Genomic DNA, 21108 nt, shown 5'->3' on the forward strand with positions numbered 1-21108 from the left:
CATTAATAACGAGTTTGTTTGGGATGCCTGGGTGGCTCAGCGCTTGAGTGTCTGCCTTCGGTTCAGGGCATGACCCCGGGTCCAGGGATTGAGTCCCACATCAGGCTCCCTGCGAGGAGCCTGCTTCTCTCTCTCTGCCTGTGTCTCTGCCTCTCTCTCTCTAATAAATAAATAAATAAATCTTTTTAAAAATGAGTTTGTTTGGATATATCAAAAGTCTTGTATAAAATATAAAATGCCATCGCTATGAGGAGGCACATAGAACAGCTATCTGAAAGTATAGCTTTCATGGTGGTTACATTTCTATCAGATTCTCCAAATTGGTTTAAAATGTTAAATCAGGGGCACCTGCATGCCTCAGTCTGTTAAGCATCTGCCTTCAACTCAAGTCATGATCTCAGGGTCCTGGGATCGAGCCCTGCATTGGACTCCACGCTCAGCAGGGAGTCTGCTTCTCCCTCTCCCTCTCCCCCTCCCCGCCCTGCCCCCTGCTTGTGCGTGCTCTCTCTCTCTCTCTCTCTCTCTCTCAAATAAATAAAGTCTTTCAAACATAAAATGCTAAATCATTCCAGGCATTATCCTTCTCCACAAATAAGTGTTAAGCATTTATGGGAGGGCACCATGCTAGGCTTTAACTCATAGGAGTCTCTCTATGTGACTGGTCTGTGAAAACCTCCAACTCTGTATTCCTGTAGTCCTTGGTCCCAGTCTAGTTAGCAAGAAGGTAATCAGCATTACTTCATCCCAGCTCTTCCTGAGACAATGGTAGTACACCAGAAAGTGGGAGCTTTGTAGCCAGCCAGAGCTCCATGAAAACCCCAGCGCATATGCTTGGTTAGGTGTTTTGACTCTGGGAAATTATTCAGTCCGTGAGCCTCAGGTATCTCACCTGTAAAGTGGGTTGACTGGCTCTCTGTGCCTCCCAGAAGTCGTAAATACTGAACAAGACATGGTTCACTGTGGTAATCCTGTCCCCATTTTGTTCTCCTTCCCAATATTACTATCTTCTCTCATTCAACTTTTAATTCAGCTATGTCTAGACATATTTCATATGTCCTTGCAACCTATCAGAAATCCCTTCTGAAATGGCCAAACGCAATCATGCCAACGTCCCTTCTGAAAGGACGCAAGTGTAGACCATGTAACATCTACTCCACAGTGTGCTTGACATGCCCCTTAAATATTAGTCTTCACCTTTTAGTGAAGTGAATATTTATTAGTGTTTATTCTGATGCCTCTACCCATTGCAAACCCGGTCCTGTTCTTTAAGCAACATTGCTGCCTTAGCGGAAAAACAACATCTCTAGGGAGTCACTATTTTGTATTTTATCAAACAACAGACTATATGATCTAAATATTTCAACTAGTCTCTGTGGGCTTCTATGAATCATACTGTGTTATTTCCTAGGGCCTCTGTGGGTTTGTAATATTGAAGCGAGGCTAGCACAGACCCTTGGAATTACAGAACCCCCACAGAAAGGAGGCTCCCAGCCTCCTCTACTCTGGGTGGAGCAGCCCTCGTGCCTTCTTAGGCAGCCCCGGTGAGCGGGGTCTGCCACAGCAGTGGGCTCTTCACATGCTGGGTCTGCTCCTGTGTTCTCACCTGCACACACCTGCTGCTGCTGGAGCAACCAGCATCCTCACGCCGCCTACATCTCTTGTCCTCCTACAGATCTCTCCCTTCACTGCCTTCTTTCTCAGGCTGAACAACCCTACTTTTTGAAATGGTCCAGACCTCAGGCATCCTTGCTGCCCTCATCCAGATGTTTGCTGGGTTGGTTCTAACCCTCCCCTCCAGCCTGTTCCAGATGTCATCTACTCAGCTCATGGTAGATGTGACTTCCTGTGAGCCAGATGTTCTGCTCTCATTTATGCCTTCTAAAATCTAAAATCTCTCGATTATTTTACTAAAGTATTGCCAAGCCAGCCGTTCATCATCCCAATCTTATGTGTGTATTTTAATGAAAATCAGAAATTTACATTTCCTCTACCAACTCTTGACCCCACTGGCTTTAACATTCCAATCCTTAGAGGCCCATTTCAATGACGCCCTTCATCATCTCCCCAGCCCCTCACTTGCACACTCTGCAGGCCTGGCACCATCTCTGTCTTCACACATGGTTAATGACGATGCGCAGGACAGGGCCAGCGTGCCTGACTCAGGGCAGGCAGTCAAAGAAGTTCTCAACATCTCACTTTACTTTTTACCTTTTCACAATGGGGAAGATTTTTTGGATGTTCTCTACCCACTGAGCTATTTTAAGCACGATTCTTAAGATCTTTGTGCAAAGCATTGGAGCTTCTCAAAAGGTAGTTTTTATTTTTTTTTCTCGAATGCAAAGCAGAAAGTTTATTTGGCTTGTGGTTTGATAGTAAAATGCAGCACTATAATTAAAATTTGCAATTATGCAGGGGTGGGATTTACATATCTCAACTTGCAATTAAGCTACTCTACAACTTATTTGGATATGTTCACAGAGTGCCTGGACATAATGAGATGAAAGTCTTGAAGGTCCTTTATCAGATGTCTTAGGGCTGTTAGAGCTCTCAGATCCATGCCTAGGTGTGTGTTGAGCTCACCTTCCCAAATATAATCATTCTTGTCCATATACCCATTCTAGAAGTAGAATTTCATTTTTCTCATTTCACAGATCAGAAAAAGAAAACTCGGGAAGTTAATTCACTTGCCCAAGGTCACAGAATGAGTCAATGGCAGAGTCAAGACGTTAAACCAGGTTTGGTCTTCTTCTAAGCCTTGAGCACGTTCCTTATGTCCGGAAGCCTCTCACATGCCTCCCACACTAAAAAAGCTCAGTGCTGCCAGTTAAAGGGTTTGTTTGGGACAGGAAAGAGATGCTGTCACAAGAGCCCTATTTAGTGGAGGAGCCTGGCTGGAAGGGCAGGCAGGGCAGTCCAGGCCTCAAGGCCACCTCACTGAGCCTCCTTGACTCCAGAAATGACTTCTTTCAGCCCGAGGTGCCATGATGCAGTGGGTCTCAGCAGGGCTCCCACCCTCACAGCCATGTGCTGTCACCCAGCTGGCTTTCTGAAGCTCCAGAACCTGAACACGGAGGCATGAGGGGTACCCCTTTGGGTGTGGCCTGCCGCCTCCAGTGCTGCCAGACCTGGTCACGTGGGACCTCTTAGCCTGGGAAATTTGTGGTCACCAACAATGTGAGGTGGGTGTATTGGTTCCAGGCCTTTCAGGTCTGGAGCTGTGAGATTAGCACAGAAATGAAGCTTTGGTGACCTTCAGGGGCACTGAGTGACCACCTGCAAGCCTGAATGAAGTCTCAGGCCCAGAAATGGGGGTCGAACTTACCCAGATGCAATTTTCTTTTTAAATGGCTGATATGAAAAATTCTTCTTGGGGGCCATCACCTGCCCTTAGTTTTACGGGGTGTTCAATAACTTCAGACACCTGTGAAAGGAATCAAAGAATACCCTGACTTTTCCTCGGAGCTAACGGTAGGTCTTTGCGAACCTCCCTCCACAGAAGGGACGATGCAGGGCTGTCTGGGTGCATATATAAGTGTGAGAATTTTAAGTAGTTTTAAAATGCTTAGGAATCACTTTGAAATTGATAAAAGAAATGTGCTTAGGGGTTAACACAGCTCAGCCACCATGGGGCCACATCTGGGAAGACTGCGGGTGCTGGGACTTGTGGGTGTAGCCAGGACAGGATTATGGACCAAGTCCCAAACTTTCTAAATGGAACAGAAGTAAGGAGAAACATTTTTTAGCTATAGATGATAAAATGAAGGTGTCAAGGCAGCCCGTGAAGCCAAAAGGGGCTCAGTGAAGCTCAGCCAAATGGTGCTGATGGAGAACTTACAGCCATGCAGGGCCTGCCTCAGATTTCATTTCTTTCTGCTGAAACTTGGCTCTGCATTCAATGTTTCTCTGGACTCTAGGCCTCCGGTAAGAAACCGAGAAGGAAGTGACACTGTGGCCAAAGGGCCAAGGCAATAGAAAGACAGGGTTCACACCTGAGTCCCAGAGATCTGTTGTTTCTGCCTGGCCTGAGGGGGTTCTGGGGCTTCCGGGAAGGGAGCCATGCTGGGAGAGTTGGTCCTTTCTTTCCCCCTAGCCTGAAGGGGCAGGACACAGGCTGAATGCTGCTGGCAGCCTTCTCGTCCCCACAAAGCAAGCTGGGCCTGAGTTTAGCAAACACAGAAGAACACAGGGCCATGGGACATGGGACCATGATTCCTACTGACCCGCCCTGGCCCCTGAGTCTGCTGGGCCTGACTGAGCTCTGGGCTGCGTGAGCCAGTGTATTCCATATTTTGCTTACACCATTTCCAGTTGGGTTTTCTGTCCCTTGAGGCCAAAAGGTTCCTAACAGAGGTGCCTGGGTGGCCCAGTGGTTGAGCGTCTGCCTTTGGCTCATGTTGTGATCCTGGAGTCCTGGGATCGGGTCCTGCATCAGGTTCCCCACAGGGAGCCTGCTTCTCCCTCTGCCTGTGTCTCTGCCTCTCTTTGGTATCTCTTACGAATAAATAAATGAAATCTTTAAAAAAAAAAAAAAAAGGTTCCTAGTAAAAACAAGTGATGGCTTTTTTCCAAGGGATCCTTCCCCTATACCTTTTATTTCCGAGAAGTGGCAGCATGATGGTCAGACCTTTATTGCCATAATGCTGTGGTTCTAACTAGGTTAGACACCAGGGAAGGTGCCAGGCATCCCCCATTGCACCTCCAGAACAGAGTGGCAGGTCAGGAGTTGAAGCCTTCCCTGGCTCTATGGCTGACGGGCCCTGTGTCTGAGGCCAGTTGTTCCATGTCCCTTCTCTGGCTCAGATTTCCTTAACTGGAATTTCTGGTCTGTGTGTCAATGCTATTATATCTGAGAAACGAAATGATGAACTTGGCCCCATCCTGCTGTTTTGCTGACGGATGAGAAAGCTCTCGCACACATACCCAGGGGTAAAGTTTGACACTTCAGGTGTGGCAATAAGCTATTATGCAAATATATTCCAGAAAGATGATGCTTTTGAGGAACTCCAGTGTGGTGAATTTCTCAAATAGCACTGGTTTGAGCTTATTATTCATTATGCTGTGGTGCATAATTTTACTCAAGGTCCTGTTACATTTTGCTGAGCAGTTAAAGAATTTGAAAAGTGCAGAGTATTGAAGTTGACCATGTGCCTGCAAGAAGGAGTCCAACATGCCCACCTGCTTCCCCGCTGTCTGGGGCTGCTGACTCTACACTTCAAGGTCACGCAGGAGCAAGGCTTTGGGACTGAATCAGATTGATAGATGGTTTCAGGGGGTGTAAGTCTATAACAGCATGTGGGCAGAACCCTTTTCACTGCAGCAAGTGAGGGCGGGGGTGGGGTCCTTTCCCCGCTTTTAGGGGAGTGTTGGAGATCGGGCTGACTTCTTCCAAACAAAGGAAGGCAGGATATAGTCAGCTCTTAAATCCACGTTAAATCTGCAGACTCTTTTACTGCATGGGATCACATATCCAATGTAGGAGATTTATTGTGTAGACTCAAGGCATCTGTACAGTGTAGGTTTACTCCCCAAGAACCCAAGAACCCTGAGCCCTTCAGGTCTTTCCTGTGATCAGCCAATGCTCAAAATGGATGTTGTTGGCCATGGTCAGTATGTTCTCATTCTTCCCATGACTGATGGAGTCAGCTGTGGTCAGGCCACTTTGGGTCCTAGGGAATGTGTGCATTTGAGGCTCTAGGTGAAAACTCATTCCTTAGCATTGTAGTGATCAGATGGGGCTCCTGTAATCTTGTTATCTGAGTATATTTCCATGACTGACTTTAATCCTATTTTACAGAGAGCCAAGAGACCTGGCCCAGGCTTCGCATATGGTTGCTGCTTCTTGGTACACAGTGGTACCAACTGATTAATGAAATCTGTACATAATGTGGACATATAAGCCATATATATTCTTTTTTTTCTTGTCCCTTTGGGAACACTACCATCATCACCACTTATAGGGTTTATAATACTTTCTCGTGTCTAGATTGCTGTGTTTGTTTCTCTCTTTAAACTGTTGCTCCCCTTCAAGATTTTTAGATGAAAAATAATCAATAATGGAAAAATAATCACATACATGAGAATAAGAAAAAATGTATTATCTGATAAAACCAAGGGTAATTTAATGTATTACATTCCTCTTTTCACATTAAAGAAAGTATTTGTTTTAGAGGCTATATAGTTAGAGCTTATCTTCCTAGTGTCAGGGTAGGCTTTGGAGAGAGGTATACTTTGAAGCTTGAGGAAGAGGTAGGAGAGAAAGGTCTTAGTGGGTTTTAAAGAAAATTGGGTAGGAAATGAAGTTTTTAAAAAGCAATTTTTAAGAGCATTTCAGAATGATAGAACACTAGCTTTCTATGTAAAGTTGTCATGGATAAAGTACAGCCACCAGGGAAGCCACCAGAGAGGAGATTTCCTTAGCATTGTCAAATAACCTGTTTGGGCACTACTTTGAAAAGATTTGTACACTCCTATGTTTATGGCGTTATTTATAATAGCCAAGGTATGGAAGCAACCCAAGTGTCCTTTGATAGATGAATGGATAAAGAATATATATATATATATATACACACACACACAAGTATTACCACTTGCAACAACATGGATGGACCTAGAGGGTATTATGCTAAGTGAGATAAGTCAGAGAAAGACAAATACACAATTTAATTAATGTGTGGAGTCTAAAAAAGAAAACAAATGAACAAATAAAAAAACAAATAGTCTCATAGAGAAAACATACTGATGGTTACCAGAGTGGGGAATGGGTGAAATAAGTGAAGGGGATTAAGAAGTACAAACATCTAGTGATAAATAAGTTACAGACATGTAAAGTACAGCATAGGGAATATAGTCAATAATATTGTAATAATACTGTGTAGTGACTACACTTAATCGTGGTGAGCATTATGTAATGTATAGCATTGTTGAATCACCCCATTGTCCACCGGAAACTAATATAACATTATATGTCAACTACACTTCAGTAATAAATTTTTAAAAATCACTTGTTTGGGAAAAGGCTGGGGCAAATGCAGGACAACTGGGAGAGATGAATGAACTGATTATCTGTTGCCTAATGCCCTTTTGCTCCTGGAGCCAAGATTCGACCCAAACTATTTTAGTATTTGAAAAATCAATTTGAAAAACATTTTCAGGATAAACTTTACTGTTCCTTTCCCCATTACAGAAAAATCTATACCCAAATGTCCTGATGCAGTGATATCAAAAGCTTTTTCTATTTACCCATCATCTCTCATGGTTCCCTGGGGTAACTGGGCTGTTACAAGGCTAAAGCAATTCTTTATTTAGTTTTGTAAGTTGGCGGTCATGGACGAAGCTCTTTATTTTAATTTCCTACCCAAAGTCCTGTGCAATGTGCAGTTGCCATTTTATGCATGAGAATACTAGGGATCAGAAGAATTAAGTGATTCTCTTCTTTTCATCCCTCAAATAGTTTAATAAGTTATTAACCAAGTTAGAAACAGAAATCAGGTTTATTGACTTAAAATTGCAGTTTTATTGTTGGGGTTTTAAGATGGAAGGTAAGCAAAAAAAAAAAAAAAGATGGAAGGTGAGCAAAAAAAAAAAAAAAAAGATGGAAGGTGAGCAAAGTATAGTGGCATACTCTGGAAGTAAAAAAAAACAGCAAAGGAGAAGTGGGAAGTCCATCTCAGTGGGAAGCATACTGGTGTGCTTTTATTAAGTGCAACATCCCTTGGTGACAAAACGACACTCTGTTAATGGCTTCATGTTCAGAGAATGTGTCTTCTCATGTTGCTGCCTCTCCTGAGACAAGCAGTCATGCAAATGAGAAGACCTGAGTTAATTCATAGGGGCTGTGTGCGTCACTGCACAAATGGGATTCATTCATTGCCAAGGATGATCATGTCCTTTTTGCTTGTGTGTGGGGCTCATCTTAATCCAATCCTGTACATTCTACTGGTCACTAATGAAAAAAAAAATACATGTGTCTTCAGGAGAAATTTCACCCACAGTTCTAAAACACTGTCACATAAATACCATTAGGCATCTTGCTACCAAGATATAGTACCCAGAAGTCAAAACCCTAAACCAAACATGTTTAGCTTGGGGAAAAAACAGCACCTCTTTGATAACTTAATTTTTATAAATCAGTTATAATCCTCTGCATCTCTATTTATTCAAGTCCCCCCTTGCCTGACTCTTTGCCCAACTGCAAGCAACTCGAACTTTTTTATTGCTATTTTTATTAGTTGCATTTGCAGAAAGAGAAGAAACACTTTTCACCCCCTAAATATTTATGACCTTCCAGTGAATGAATAGTTGGATTTCATATCCTGTATTTGAAATGTTGAATAATCTTGGACTCTTCTGGCTGAAATGGGAGAAGCAATCCTAATTGGAAATGTAAGCAGGTTCAGATCAGAAATGAGAATTGCACACGAATGCATTATTATAGTAACTAAATTCAGGCCTGCTGTTAGCTAAGAAGATTTCTTAAACTTTTTTAAAGCTCTTTATAGATTCATGTATAGTTGAGAGAAATAATACAGAGGGATCCCCCATACGTCCTTTACCAGTTTACAGGTGTTAGCATCTTGCAAAACTGTCACAATCAGGGTATTGATATTGATAACAGTAAAGATACAGAGCTTTTCCACCACCACAAATGTCTCTCCTGTCGTCCCTCCATAAACACACATTTGTCCTTCTTGCCCCTACCCCCTTCTTAATTCTTGTCCACTACTAATCCATTCTCCAACTCTGTAATTTTGTCATTTCAAGAATGTTATGAGACTGGAATCATATAGTATTTAACCTTGTGGGGTTAGCTGTATTCACTCACCATAATTCAGTAGACATTCATTCAGGTCATTTTATATGTCAATAGTTTGCCCCTTTTTAAAGCCGAGTGCATGGATATACACACTCTCTTTAACAGCTCAACCATCGGAGGACATCTGTGTTGTTTTCAGTTTGTGGCTATTATGAATACAGCTGCTATGGACATTAGTCTACAGCTTTTCGAATGTAAGTCTTCACTTCTCTGGGATAATTGCCTACGAATGCAATCACTGGGTCATATGGTAGTGTTTTAAGAAACTGTCTAACTGGGACGACTTGGTGGCTCAGTGATTGAGTGTCTGCTTTTGGCTGGGCGTGATCCCAGGATCCACGATCGAGTCCCACATCCGGCTCCCTGCGAGAAGCCTACTTCTCCCTCTGCCTATGTCTCTGTGTCTCTCATGAATAAATAAATAAATCTTAAAAACAAAAAGAGATAAGAAACTGCCAAACTTTTTTCAGTGGAGCTGTATGCCATTTTACATTCCCCTCAGCAATATATGAGAGATCCAGTTTCTCCAGATCTTTGGCAGGTGTTTTTACTATTTTTTTCTTTTAGCCATTCTGATAGTGTATAGTGATCTCTTGTAGTGGTTTTCATTTCCATTTCCTTAACTACTTGCTATTCACTATGGTGTTGAATGTCTTCTGCAGAGCTTATTTGCCATTGGTATCATCTCTTCAGGGAAATGTTTGTTCAGGTCTTGTGCTTGTTCTCTAATTGGATTTTTTTAACTGTTGAGTTTTGAGAGTTCTTTATATATGCTAGATAGTAGTGTTTTGTTGGGTATGTGACTAAAAATATTTTCTTCCTGTGCCATGGCTTTTTAGCCTCATAAGAGTATTTTGCAGGCAAAAGTTTTTAAAAAGATGTTCTTGTCAAGTGCACATGGACTATTCTCCAGGTTAGAACATATGCTAGGCCATAAAACAAACCTCAGTAAATGTAAAAGGATTGAAGTTGTACAACTTATGTTCTCCAACCACAATGAAATGAAATTGTAAATTAGCAGCAAGAGGAAACCTGGAAAATCTTCCAAATATTTGCCAAATAAAACATTCTCAAACAACCAGTGGGTCAAAGAAGAAATAACAAGAGAAAATAAAAAATTATTTTATGGTGGATGAAAACGGAAACATAATATATCAACAATTATCGGATGTAGCAAAAGCAGTGCTCAGAGAGAAATTCATACCTGTAAATACTTATATTAGAAATTAAGAAAAATCTCAAATCAATCACCTAATCTTCCACCTCAAGTGACTAGAAAAAGAAAAGCAAACTAAATCTAAAGCAAGAAGACAGCAGGAAATGATAAAGATCAGAGTGGGAACAAATGAAATGGAGAATAGAAAAATAATAGAGAAAATAGATGACACAAAAAAAATTGATTCTTTGAAAATATCAACAAAATTGACAAATCTTTATCTAGAATGACCAAGAAAAAATTAGAGAAGACAAATTACTGTAATCACAAATAAAAGTGAGGGCATTACTACCAACCTTACATAAATACAAGGATTATCAGTAGGTTCTATAAACAATTGTATACCAAGAGATTAGCCTGAATGGACTGGAAGTAGAAAGCATGAACACCAAAAACTAGGAACATCACTGAGAGAAATTAAAGAAGACAAATAAATGGAAAGACATCCAATGTTCATCAATTTGAAGAAGGTAATATTCCTCAGATTGGTCGACAGATTCAATTGGCTCCTGTCAAAATTACAACTGCCCTTTTTGGAATAAATTTATACATTTGCAGTCAATTGACTTTCCACAAGAGTGCTAAGACCATTCAATGGGGGAAAGGACAGTCTTTCAGTAAATGATACTGGGACAACAGGATATCCATTTGCAAAAGAATGTAGTTGAACCCTCACATCACATCCTATACAAAAATTAAATCAAAATGAGTCAGACTTGAGTATAAAAAGCTAAAACTGTAAAACTCTTGGATTTGCAATGAATTCTTAAACACCAACGTCACAAGATACAAAAGAAAATTAGATTATTGAAATTAAAAGCTTTTTACATCAGTGAACACTCAAGACAATTAATTTCACTCTGACGTATATGCCAAAGAAAGTTTCAAAGAAGGTTTCCAAACAAAAACTTGTGCACAGGTGTTTCTAGAATCATTGTTCATACTAGCCAAAAAGTGAAAACAACCAAATGTCATTATCTGATGAACTGACAAACAAAATATCATATATCATACAATGAAATATTATTTAGCCATCCCAAAGAATGCAGTATTGATATATGCTACAATGTAGACGAACTTTGAAAACATTATGTAAAATTAAGGAAACCGGACACAAAATGCTGCATATAATGTGATTCCATTTATATGAAATATTTGGAACAGTCAAATCCACGCAAAAGACAGATTGGTGGTTGTCAGGGGCTGGGGAAAGGGATGAACAGGGAGTGACTGCTTAATAGATAAAAGGTTTCTTTTGGGGATGCTAAAAATCTTCCAGAATTAAATAGTAGTGACAGTCACACAACATCGTGAGTGTATTAAAAGCCAATACACTGTTGCTTTGAAATGTTAAATTATGAATCTTATGTTATGCAAATTTTACCTCTATTTTTTAAAAAAATAAATAGGGCATATTTGTGTGGGTCTATTTCTGGGTTCTCTGTTCTGTTTCATTTATCTATATGTAATACCCTCTACCAATCCTAACAGTCTTCATCACTGAAGTTACATAATATACCTTGAAATTAAGTAAATTCCCACTTCTTTTTTAAAAAAATTGTTTTAGCTAATATTTTTCTGCCTTTCTGTACAAATTTTAGACTAATTTATATTTATAAATATATATTTTTGCACCTAAAATCAATCTTTCTTTCTTTCTTTCTTTCTTTCTTTCTTTCTTTCTTTCTTTCTTTCTTTCTCCTTTATACTGCCTTTAGTTTTGTTTTCAGAATAATACTATTTTCATAAAGAATTGGGAAGTATCCTCTCCTATTATTTGGAAAAGATTGTGTTTGATTGGTGTTTTTCCTTAAATATCTACAAAAAATATTGTGGAAATTTTGACAGGAACCATGCTAAGCCTTTCTATCAGTTTAGAGAGAATTGACATCTTTACTGAGTCTTCCAACGCATTAATATGGTACATCTCTCCATTTGGTTAGCACTCCTCTTATTGCTTTCATCAGCATTTTGGTATTCTTCAGCATATAAGCCCTGCATATACTTTCTTAGGTTTAACAAAACCCAAGTATTTTCTCTTTTTTATGAGTGATTTCAAAATGTATTTTAAAAAATTTTGGTATCCATTGTTAGTACATAGAAATACATTTCATTTTTGTAAGGTTATCTTGTACCCTGAGACCTAACTGAACTCACTTTCTAGGTCTGGGGTTTTGTTTTGTGTTGTGTTGTTTTTGTAGATTCTCTGAAATTTCTCTATCGATAATCATGTCATCAGCAAATATGCACTGTTTCATTTCTTTCTTTCCAAACTGTGTGCCTTTTATTTGCCTTTCTTGTCTCAATCCATTGGCTAGAACCTCCAGCACTGTGTTAAATAAGAGTTATTAAAGTGGACATACTTGCATTATTCCCAGCTTTATTGGGAAAACATTCAATCTTTCACCATTGAGGGGCACCTTCGTGGCTCAGTGGTTGAGCGTCTGACTTTAGCTCAGGTCGTGATCCCGGGGTCCTGGGATCGAGTCCCACATTGGGGTCCCCAGGGGGAGCCTGCCTCTCCCTCTGCCTATGTCTCTGCCTCTCTCTGTGTCTCTCATGAATAAATGAATAAAATATTTTTTTAAAAAAATTTCACCATTAAGTATGATTGCTAGCTGTAGGTCTTTGTAGACAGTCTTTATCAGGTGAAGAAGTTCCTTTCTATTCTTATTTTTCTGAAAGACCCACAGCTAATATCATCCTCAATGGGAAAAAAAATTGAGAACCTTTCCCCTAGTCAGGAACAAAACAAGGAGGTCCACTCTTACCATTACTGCTTAACATCATACTGGAACTCTTAGCTTCAGCAATCAGACAACCCAAAGAAATAAAAGGCCTCTAGATCAGCAAGGAAGAAGGTAAACTTTCATTCTTCGTAGATGATATGATACTCTATGTAGAAAACCCAGAATACTCCACTAAAATATTGTTTGTTAGAACTAATACATGCATTCAGCAAAGTTGTGGGATATAAAATCGTTCAGAAATTTGTTGCATTTTTATATAGCATTAATGAAGCAGCAGAAAAAGAAATTAAGGAATTGATTCCATTTGCAATTTCACCAAAAACAAAAAGATTCCTAAGAATAAACCTAACCAAAGAGATAAAAGACCTGACTCTGAAAACTGTAGAATACTTATGAAAGAAATTGAAGAGGACACAAATAAATGGAAGATGATTCCATGCTCATGGATTGGAAGAACAAATATTGTTACAATGCCTGTACTACTCAAAGCAATATACACATTTAATGCGATCCCTATCAAAATACCACCAGCATTTTTCAGAGTTAGAACAATTCTAAAATTTGCATGGAACCACAAAAGACCCAGAATAGCCAAAGCAATCCTGAAAAAGAAAAAAATAGAGGCATTACAATTCTGGATTCCAAGCTATATTACAAAGCTGTAGTCATCAAGATATTGATGACTAGCACAAAACAAACATGATGATTGTTCGTTTGATACTAATACAAAAACAAACAGATCAACAGAACAGAATAGAGAACCCAGAAATGGAATCTCAACTCTACGGTCAACTAATCTTCAGCAAAACTGGAAAGACTATCCAATGATAAAAGACAGTCTCTTTAAGAAATGGTGTTGGGAAAACTGGACAGCAACATGTAGAAGAATGAAACTAGACCACTTTCTTACATCATATACAACAATAAATTCAAAATGGATGAAAGACCTAAATATGAGATAGGAATTCGTCAAAATCCTAGAGGAGAACACAGACAGAAACCTCTTTGACCTTGGCCACAGCAACTTCTTACTGGACATGTCACTGTAGGCAAGGGAAACCAAAGCAAAAATGAACTGTTGGGACTTCATCAAGATAAAAAGCTTCTTGATAGTGAAAAAAACATTCAACAAGATGAAATAAAAGGCAGTCTAGAATGGGGGGAGATATTTGCAAATGACATATCTGATAAAGCGCTAGTATCTAAAATCTATAAAGAACTTACCAAACTCAACACACAAAAAATAAATAATCCAGTTAAGAAATAGGCAGAAGACATGAATGAATAGATACTTTTCCAAAGAAGACATCCATATGGCTAACAGACGCATTTTTTTCATTTGCTTCCAATGTATTAATTGCTTGTTGAAGAATTTTATGAACACTAGTTCTAAGTCTTTGTCAGATAGTTCCCTCATTTCTGTTATCTCAGTGTTGGCATCTATTGTCTTTGAAATCTGAACATTCTGAGTACCATGTTATGATATTCTGGATATCATTTAAACCTTCTGTTTCAACTGGCTTTCTCTGACACCACTCTGGCAGGAGAAAGGGAGCACTGTTCCTTTCACTATCAAGAAGCTTATTTTTGGATGAGGAGTTAGAAGTCAAAGCCCAGGCACATCAAAGGTGGCTATATTGACAAACACCCCTCAACTTTTTTTTTTTTTTTTAGGATTTATTTCTTTATTAGAAAGAGAGAGAGAGAGAGAAAGAACACACGTGGGAGGGGTAGGGGGAGAGAGAATCTCAAGCAAAGTCCACACTGGGCTCAGAGCCTGACATGGGACTTGTTCTCACCACCCTGAGATCATGACCTAAGCCAAAACCAAGAGTTGGATGCTTAACTGTGCCACCCAGGTGCCCGTAAAGACTTCTTTAATTTGGGGTTGCAAACAACTACTCCCAAAGGTACTGGAAACCAGAACTAGATCAGACCTCCCAGATGGTACTAAGGCTGGAGGTTACCTGAATGTCTGTCTTCAGGTGGAGCCCACTATGCCAGTTGTCTAACTCTGTGTCTTTAGGAATTTTCTCTCATGCCAAGTCATTCTGAAGCACATAGTGACCCAGCAGCCAGAAGATCTTCTCTGGATTTGAGAGAACTAATCTGATTATCAGTGGCAGCAAAATTTAAAGATGCAAAATAAGCCTGAATGAACTTTGTGTATATATCCAATTTAAAAGGTGACAGTGTCCTATTGAAGGTCTGGCTATCTCGTTCATGTAGATTTTTCCAAGGCCATCCTATCCCCTAAATAGAACTACAGTCCACCCATAACTCCATTCTGGGTTTGTTGCATGAATAGAACAAACTTCTCATTCCAACCAGTCACACTTTTCCATAAAAAAAATAGGAATAATTCTCCCATAAATAGCCTATGTGTGCTGACAAATGGGAATTTGAAGCAGTATGATTAAATTACTGTTAAATTATTTAAGTGCCTCAGGTGAAACCATATAAGAGAGATGGTGCTTGACTTAGGGAGACACATCAGAAGGTGAGAAAGCAAAATTTGAAGGGAGGAAACTAGCTTGATTGCAGAAGCATTCCATATTAACATAAGGGAAGATGCTTCAGAGTAAGTCAACCTATCTGGAAAGGCCTTTGACTAGACTGTTGGCCTGTGGCCCTCAGGACGATGTTGCCTAGCAATGAACAGGGACTTGCCAGGCAGGTGCTAGGAAGAATACGTGCAGATAAATGCACACCCAACATGTACCAGCGTTCTGTTCCCCCCTTGAGATTGAGGCGTGAAATACAAGCCCCCGTTTTCTCTCTGCGCAAACAGAATTGATGTTGATGCAATTGGACAGTTAAGGCAGAAATCCAATTACTGAGCTAATTAGCACCTTTGAATGGTAAGCACCAAATGTACAGGAGGAAAGCACTGGAGAAAAACTCAAATTACCCGTATGGCTGACAGTTCACCTTCTTAGTCTGGTGGAGAGCCAGAGGCCCTGGGGTACACAGGCAGTGTAGCTTAGTTGTTGCTGATCGAATTTAGCACTCTGCATTCTGTAGCCTTTTGCAAAGATAGCTTTCCAGTTAACATGGTTTTAGAAGGTGTTTTAATTCCCCAAGGAGTTTGGTAAATGACTTTCTTTTGGCTCAGCCCCACTTTAAAAATTGTTTATTCTGCCGCTGAAAATTTCATTTGTCCTAGGTCTTCAGGTGAAATTAAAATTCCATTTAGGGACTAACTATGGCGACATGGGATTTCTGCCTTCATTAGAAAGAATTTTGGTGTTTGCTTTATTTTTTGCCACCCTGGGCTCTTTTACTTTCAAAGCTGATCTGAGGGTATTTGGAAGGAAAACCGACACAGTAATAGAACAGAGTGGTAGGATTTACAGCCTTTTTGAGATGCAACAGAATTATTTCTTCTCTCCAACCCATTTGCAGACTCTGTCCCACAAAGCTCAAACAAGATCTTGCCTAGATGGTTCTCAAATATCTGAGACAGGTGAGGAAAAGAGAATACTTTTTTTTCTTAGTTCCATCTAAATACTTATTTTCTCTTCTGATTCCCAAGAGACAAGTTCACAACAGAAGTTTGCATTCTGAGGTTTCTTCTTAAGCACTCTTACTAACAAGTGCTTGTCATTTATTAAATCATACTCAGGATGTCAGCGATCATGTTTAACTCTAAGTTAGTGGCAGCTAGTCTCCTTTCTTCTTAGTGGGTGTCATGAGATAAAAAATAACTTAAGAAACAGCATCGTATTGGGCTCTTTATTCATGCCAGTTGTAAACAAAGGTGTGTCTTCATGCTGCTTTGGGTGTAAGAGGTGAATATAATAAAATGATCCACAAAGAAATACCTGACAGGGTAGAGTCAGCCTACTGGGTTCAAATCTGGCTCCATACTTATTAGCTCTGTGACCTTGGGCTCTATAGTTGATCTCACTTTATCTCAAGTTCCTCCTCAGACTGAATGGGTGTAATAAGAATACCCATTATTATACGGGTAATACCCTATGAAAGCAGCTGTATAATGAGTTAACTCACATAAAGTGCTTAAGCAGAGAAGTGCTGTGGCAATATTAGCTGTCATCATTTTTGGTAATATTAACCATGACAGGTTACCCAAAGGAGAGGTATGATGTGTGAAGACTCAAGTATGACATGAGTCTCACCTATAGCAGGTGTCAGGAACTTGTCCCTGAGAGCGATACTTGGGCCAGACTCGAAGCACTATAGAACTGTGTCAGGAAAGAGGGTGGGCCAGTAAGGATTCCAAGTAGAGGACACAAGGGTCACACAGAGTTCTAGGGGAGGCAGGGTGACAGGAATAGGAAATCGGAGCACACTGGAGAGATGGAAAGAGGCTAGCTAGCATGGTTGGAGTAGAAAAAGCAAAGGCAGAGGCCAGGCATGCTAAAGATCAGTTTTTTCACAAATGTTAGTAGGACCCTCATGATATTCAAACCTGTTTGTAAACCTGTATGCAATGATATATTTCTAGTGAAAGCCATTTCTTTATGGCTTAGGTTTAACCATATGAAATTGCCATCTTTGTACATCATGAACAGTTAAACTTCCAAGCTCATGTGATTGAAGTCAACCTCGTATTTCATCCTTCAGTGGATGAAACCACTGAATATCTGAAATAAACAGACAAAGCGGGTGAGGCACAGTGTCTCTGAGCAGAGTTGACTGTTGCACTTACCAAGGGCTTCTGGGACGTGTAAAGTTCAAAAATGGCTAAGGTGCTGGGGCAGAGTGGGTTGATAACACTGACACATGCGATTACTTGGGGATGCACTGTTGATTGGTCGGCCCTTAAGAAGTCTGGAATGAGTCTGTCCCCCATTGGCTGGCTTGCAGAAGCAGGGGGCCATGGGTTGGCTGGCTTACAGAGGCTACGGACTGAGGTGAGTTGAAATAGCTGAAGAGATTTAAAACTGGTTCTGACAGCTATTTGTTGCCATGGCTACGGACAATCTATCTTCTTCCAAGTTTGTAAGAGCTGATTTCATTCTTGTGGTTCAAGCGAAGAGAGGCCTAAAGAATATGCCCAGCACTTGACAGCAAGTGGTGGAACACTGACTCGCTCACCACAGTTTTGTGGGATCAATTTTAAAAGAAAGATGCCTGTGTGGGTACTGCTTTCAAATTCGGAAAGTGAGTGACCTTCCATTGGCAGTTCAAGTACCTGCTTTTATTTTATGGACCTGGTGCTCAGAATTGATAAGGCATCAGGCTGGTCTCCCAATCCTGAGATGTCATCATCCCTCCCCTCCATGTGTTTCTTGTACCTTTCCCTCTCTGTTATCTTAAGACACCTCTCTCTGCCTACAGCATTGTCACATTGGAGCAATCACCCTGATATGGGAGCTCCATATCCCCTGCGTTCCCCAACACACAGCCAATTCTGTAAACCAACTGTTTCTCATTTGTAATGATCCAGTCATGACCTTTTACCCCTTTGTGGTCCCTTCTAGCACAAGGCGTGTGGATAATTCTAACACAAGGCTGGTGGTTCAAATTGAAAAGGATCCAGGTAAGAAGATACCTTTCTTCTCTCTTTGTAAACTCTTTATCTATTTTCTTGTATAGATGGAGTCCTTCAATCTAAACAGGGGAAATGAGTTCTCATTCTTTTTAGTCATTGTAGAGATAATGCATATCTTGGTAATAAATATGCTGACTAGGAAAAGAAAACTATGCAAATAGACTGACCGAGCATCCTGATTTGGTTTGGAAATGCTTTTCTCCATTACTTAGAATTGATGTGGTACCTGTTCAGTATAGAAGGACCGTCAATGAAGACATTTTAGTGTGTGACAAAAGGCAAGTACAGACTCTCAACCTTGCTATTCGTCTTGTAGCAAAAAAATTCTTAGGGAAGCCATTGGCATTATGATGTCCTCAAGGCAAATCATTCCAGGATCTAGGATCCAGAAATCTTCAGAAACTTCATTTAACATTAAGCTATGGACAATTTACTTCTAGGAAATTATTTTACTTTTTGGCTTTCTGTAATCCATCTTATTTTTAACCTTCTACCTCTTTTTTCCCTCATATCAGAAAGCAAATGTTCCATTTTTATCCTCCTCACTCTCTCCCCTGTGTCAAAAGTTTTGTCTAGGAAGAATTGTATCATGTCTTTATCTATATTTGAATTGCATATACATGACTAATTTGAAATGGGAAAATACCTGGAGATATGGGTTTATATTTTGTTAACGTAAAGTTCAACTTGTCAGTAAGTACAACTTCGGGCGGGGCGCGAATAGGCTATAAGTAAGTGTCTTTATGTGCAGCTGTGGGCCTCTATGACATTGCAGGGCCATTGACCTTAGGCATATGGATAGTTTCACAAGTGCATCTTCCCTCTAGTTATCCATAATAGTTGTCTCATTTTAATCCAATTATGTGGATCTCTGGTCAAGGTGTTCTACAAAGACTCCACTTCAGTGGTTGAAATTGTTCTGTTTTCTTTAAATATCAAACAGTTTGAACAATTAAACAAAAGTTAATTCTCTCAATAAGGCCTTCCCTTTAAAAGTGGCAGAGACTCAAAGTAACCTCTAATTAGTGTCTCGGAATGCATGCTGATTCATCATTGAGAATGAACTGATGGCAGGTCAGGCGGGCTTCATCTACACAGAGGATTTAGCATACTGATATTTCATTAGACTATGTGACATGACTCAGCCCACAGAGTAGTTTATTTCTCTCCATTAATTATAATCATGTTATAAATGCACCAATTTCAATTTGACTTTCAACTGTCATGAATGCCCTACGAAGATATTCATAATTTGATGATGTTATTTTATAGATTTCTTACAGGTGGATCAGTGTTCTTCCTTATGTAGGTACTTTCAGGGTCAGTCTTCACCTTTCTGCACCCCCAGTCATTCTCCCTTTCCCCAGGATATGGAGCAGGGGGAGTTCTGTATAGATCTGCAGTCTTTATCTGGACCTTCCCTAACTTTGCCTCCACTCCAATAGACAGTCTAGAAGGGAGACTTGAAGTTTGCTTTAGGCATTTCTTCTTTAGAGCAGCTATGCTTCTCTGACTTTCCAGAGCCAGAATTTTCCTCCTAAACATAAGAGGCTCCTAAAATAAAAGTACAGAATGCAAACGTTTCTTCCAGACCCTTCCGGCGCTTCCTTCACCCACAAGACCCAAAACCACAGCAGGAGGATTTCCACATTTATCCAGTCTTCTCTCTAAAGAACGTTTCTGTGCTTCATTACGAGAGATCAGATAGAGGGAGTGGAAAGGAGATTAAAGGAAACACACCATGAACCCCCAATTCCACACTCCCTCCAACATTCCCTCTCCTCTCCTGTACCCTTCCTTCACTCCTTTCATGGTGTTATCATCCACCAATTAGAATGGCTAAAATTAAATAAGCAAACACGCAACTGCCGACAATGCCAAGTCTCAACAAAGATGAAGAACAATTTGAACTCTCAATCATTGAGGCTGGCGAGGGTGCAAATATGATACAGCCACTTTGCAGAATGGCAGGCCCATTCCCAGGTTTTACACAAGAGAAACAAAAACTTACACTCACATAAACTTCCACTCATGAATATTTTTGGTGAATTTCCTCCTAATCACTAAAACTGGAAACAACCCAAATGTCCTCCAATTGATGAATGGATAAACAGGCTCTAGTACATGCATATTACAGAATACCGCTCAACACTGAAGCAGAACAGACTGCTGGATGCCACAAAATTGGTGAATGTCAATTGCGCACTAAAAAAGAATTTTTATCTTACACAGATTATCCCTCAATAAATCTGAATTATATGTATATATAATTTCAAAGCAGCAAATGACATCTATATAATATCTATGTTATTATAATATATAAAACATGTATTTGTATATGATATATAAGACTAGCAGTAATTGTTTATATTGTAGCATATACATATGCATTGATGCTGTCTATTGTCTCTAATCCTCAATGATTTTGATTTCAAAAAGCCCCAGGAGTTACATGACAGTTGTGCTCTTAAAAATAAAATTCTCGGGCAGCCCAGGTGGCTCAGCGGTTTAGCGCTGCCTTCAGTCCAGGGTGTGATCCTGGGGACCCGGGATCGAGTCCCACATCGGGCTCCCTGCATGGAGCCTGCTTCTCCCTCTGCCTGTGTCTCTGTGCCTCTGTGTGTGTGTGTGTGTGTGTGTGTGTGTGTGTGTGTGTGTCTCATGAATAAATAAATAAAATCTTTAAAAATAAAAAAAAAATTCTGGGATCCCTGGGTGGCGCAGCGGTTTGGCGCCTGCCTTTGGCCCAGGGCGCGATCCTGGAGACCCAGGATCGAATCCCACGTCGGGCTCCCGGTGCATGGAGCCTGCT

At 40.3% G+C, this 21108-nt stretch overlaps 1 protein-coding gene across 2 annotated transcripts in view; it reads left to right on the forward strand.

The window, feature by feature from the left end:
* PCNX2 (pecanex 2) overlaps window positions 1-21108 on the forward strand; it is a 288030-nt gene that overhangs the window by 214767 nt on the left and 52155 nt on the right. For both annotated transcript variants that reach the window (XM_025448568.3, XM_025448569.3), the window contains one exon: window positions 18226-18284. In XM_025448568.3, coding sequence (XP_025304353.3) covers window positions 18226-18284 — 59 coding nt within the window. The remainder of the gene's footprint in view (window positions 1-18225; window positions 18285-21108) is intronic.

This window comes from Canis lupus, chromosome 4, assembly GCF_003254725.2.
Source record: "Canis lupus dingo isolate Sandy chromosome 4, ASM325472v2, whole genome shotgun sequence".
In the NCBI taxonomy this organism is placed as follows: domain Eukaryota; kingdom Metazoa; phylum Chordata; class Mammalia; order Carnivora; family Canidae; genus Canis; species Canis lupus.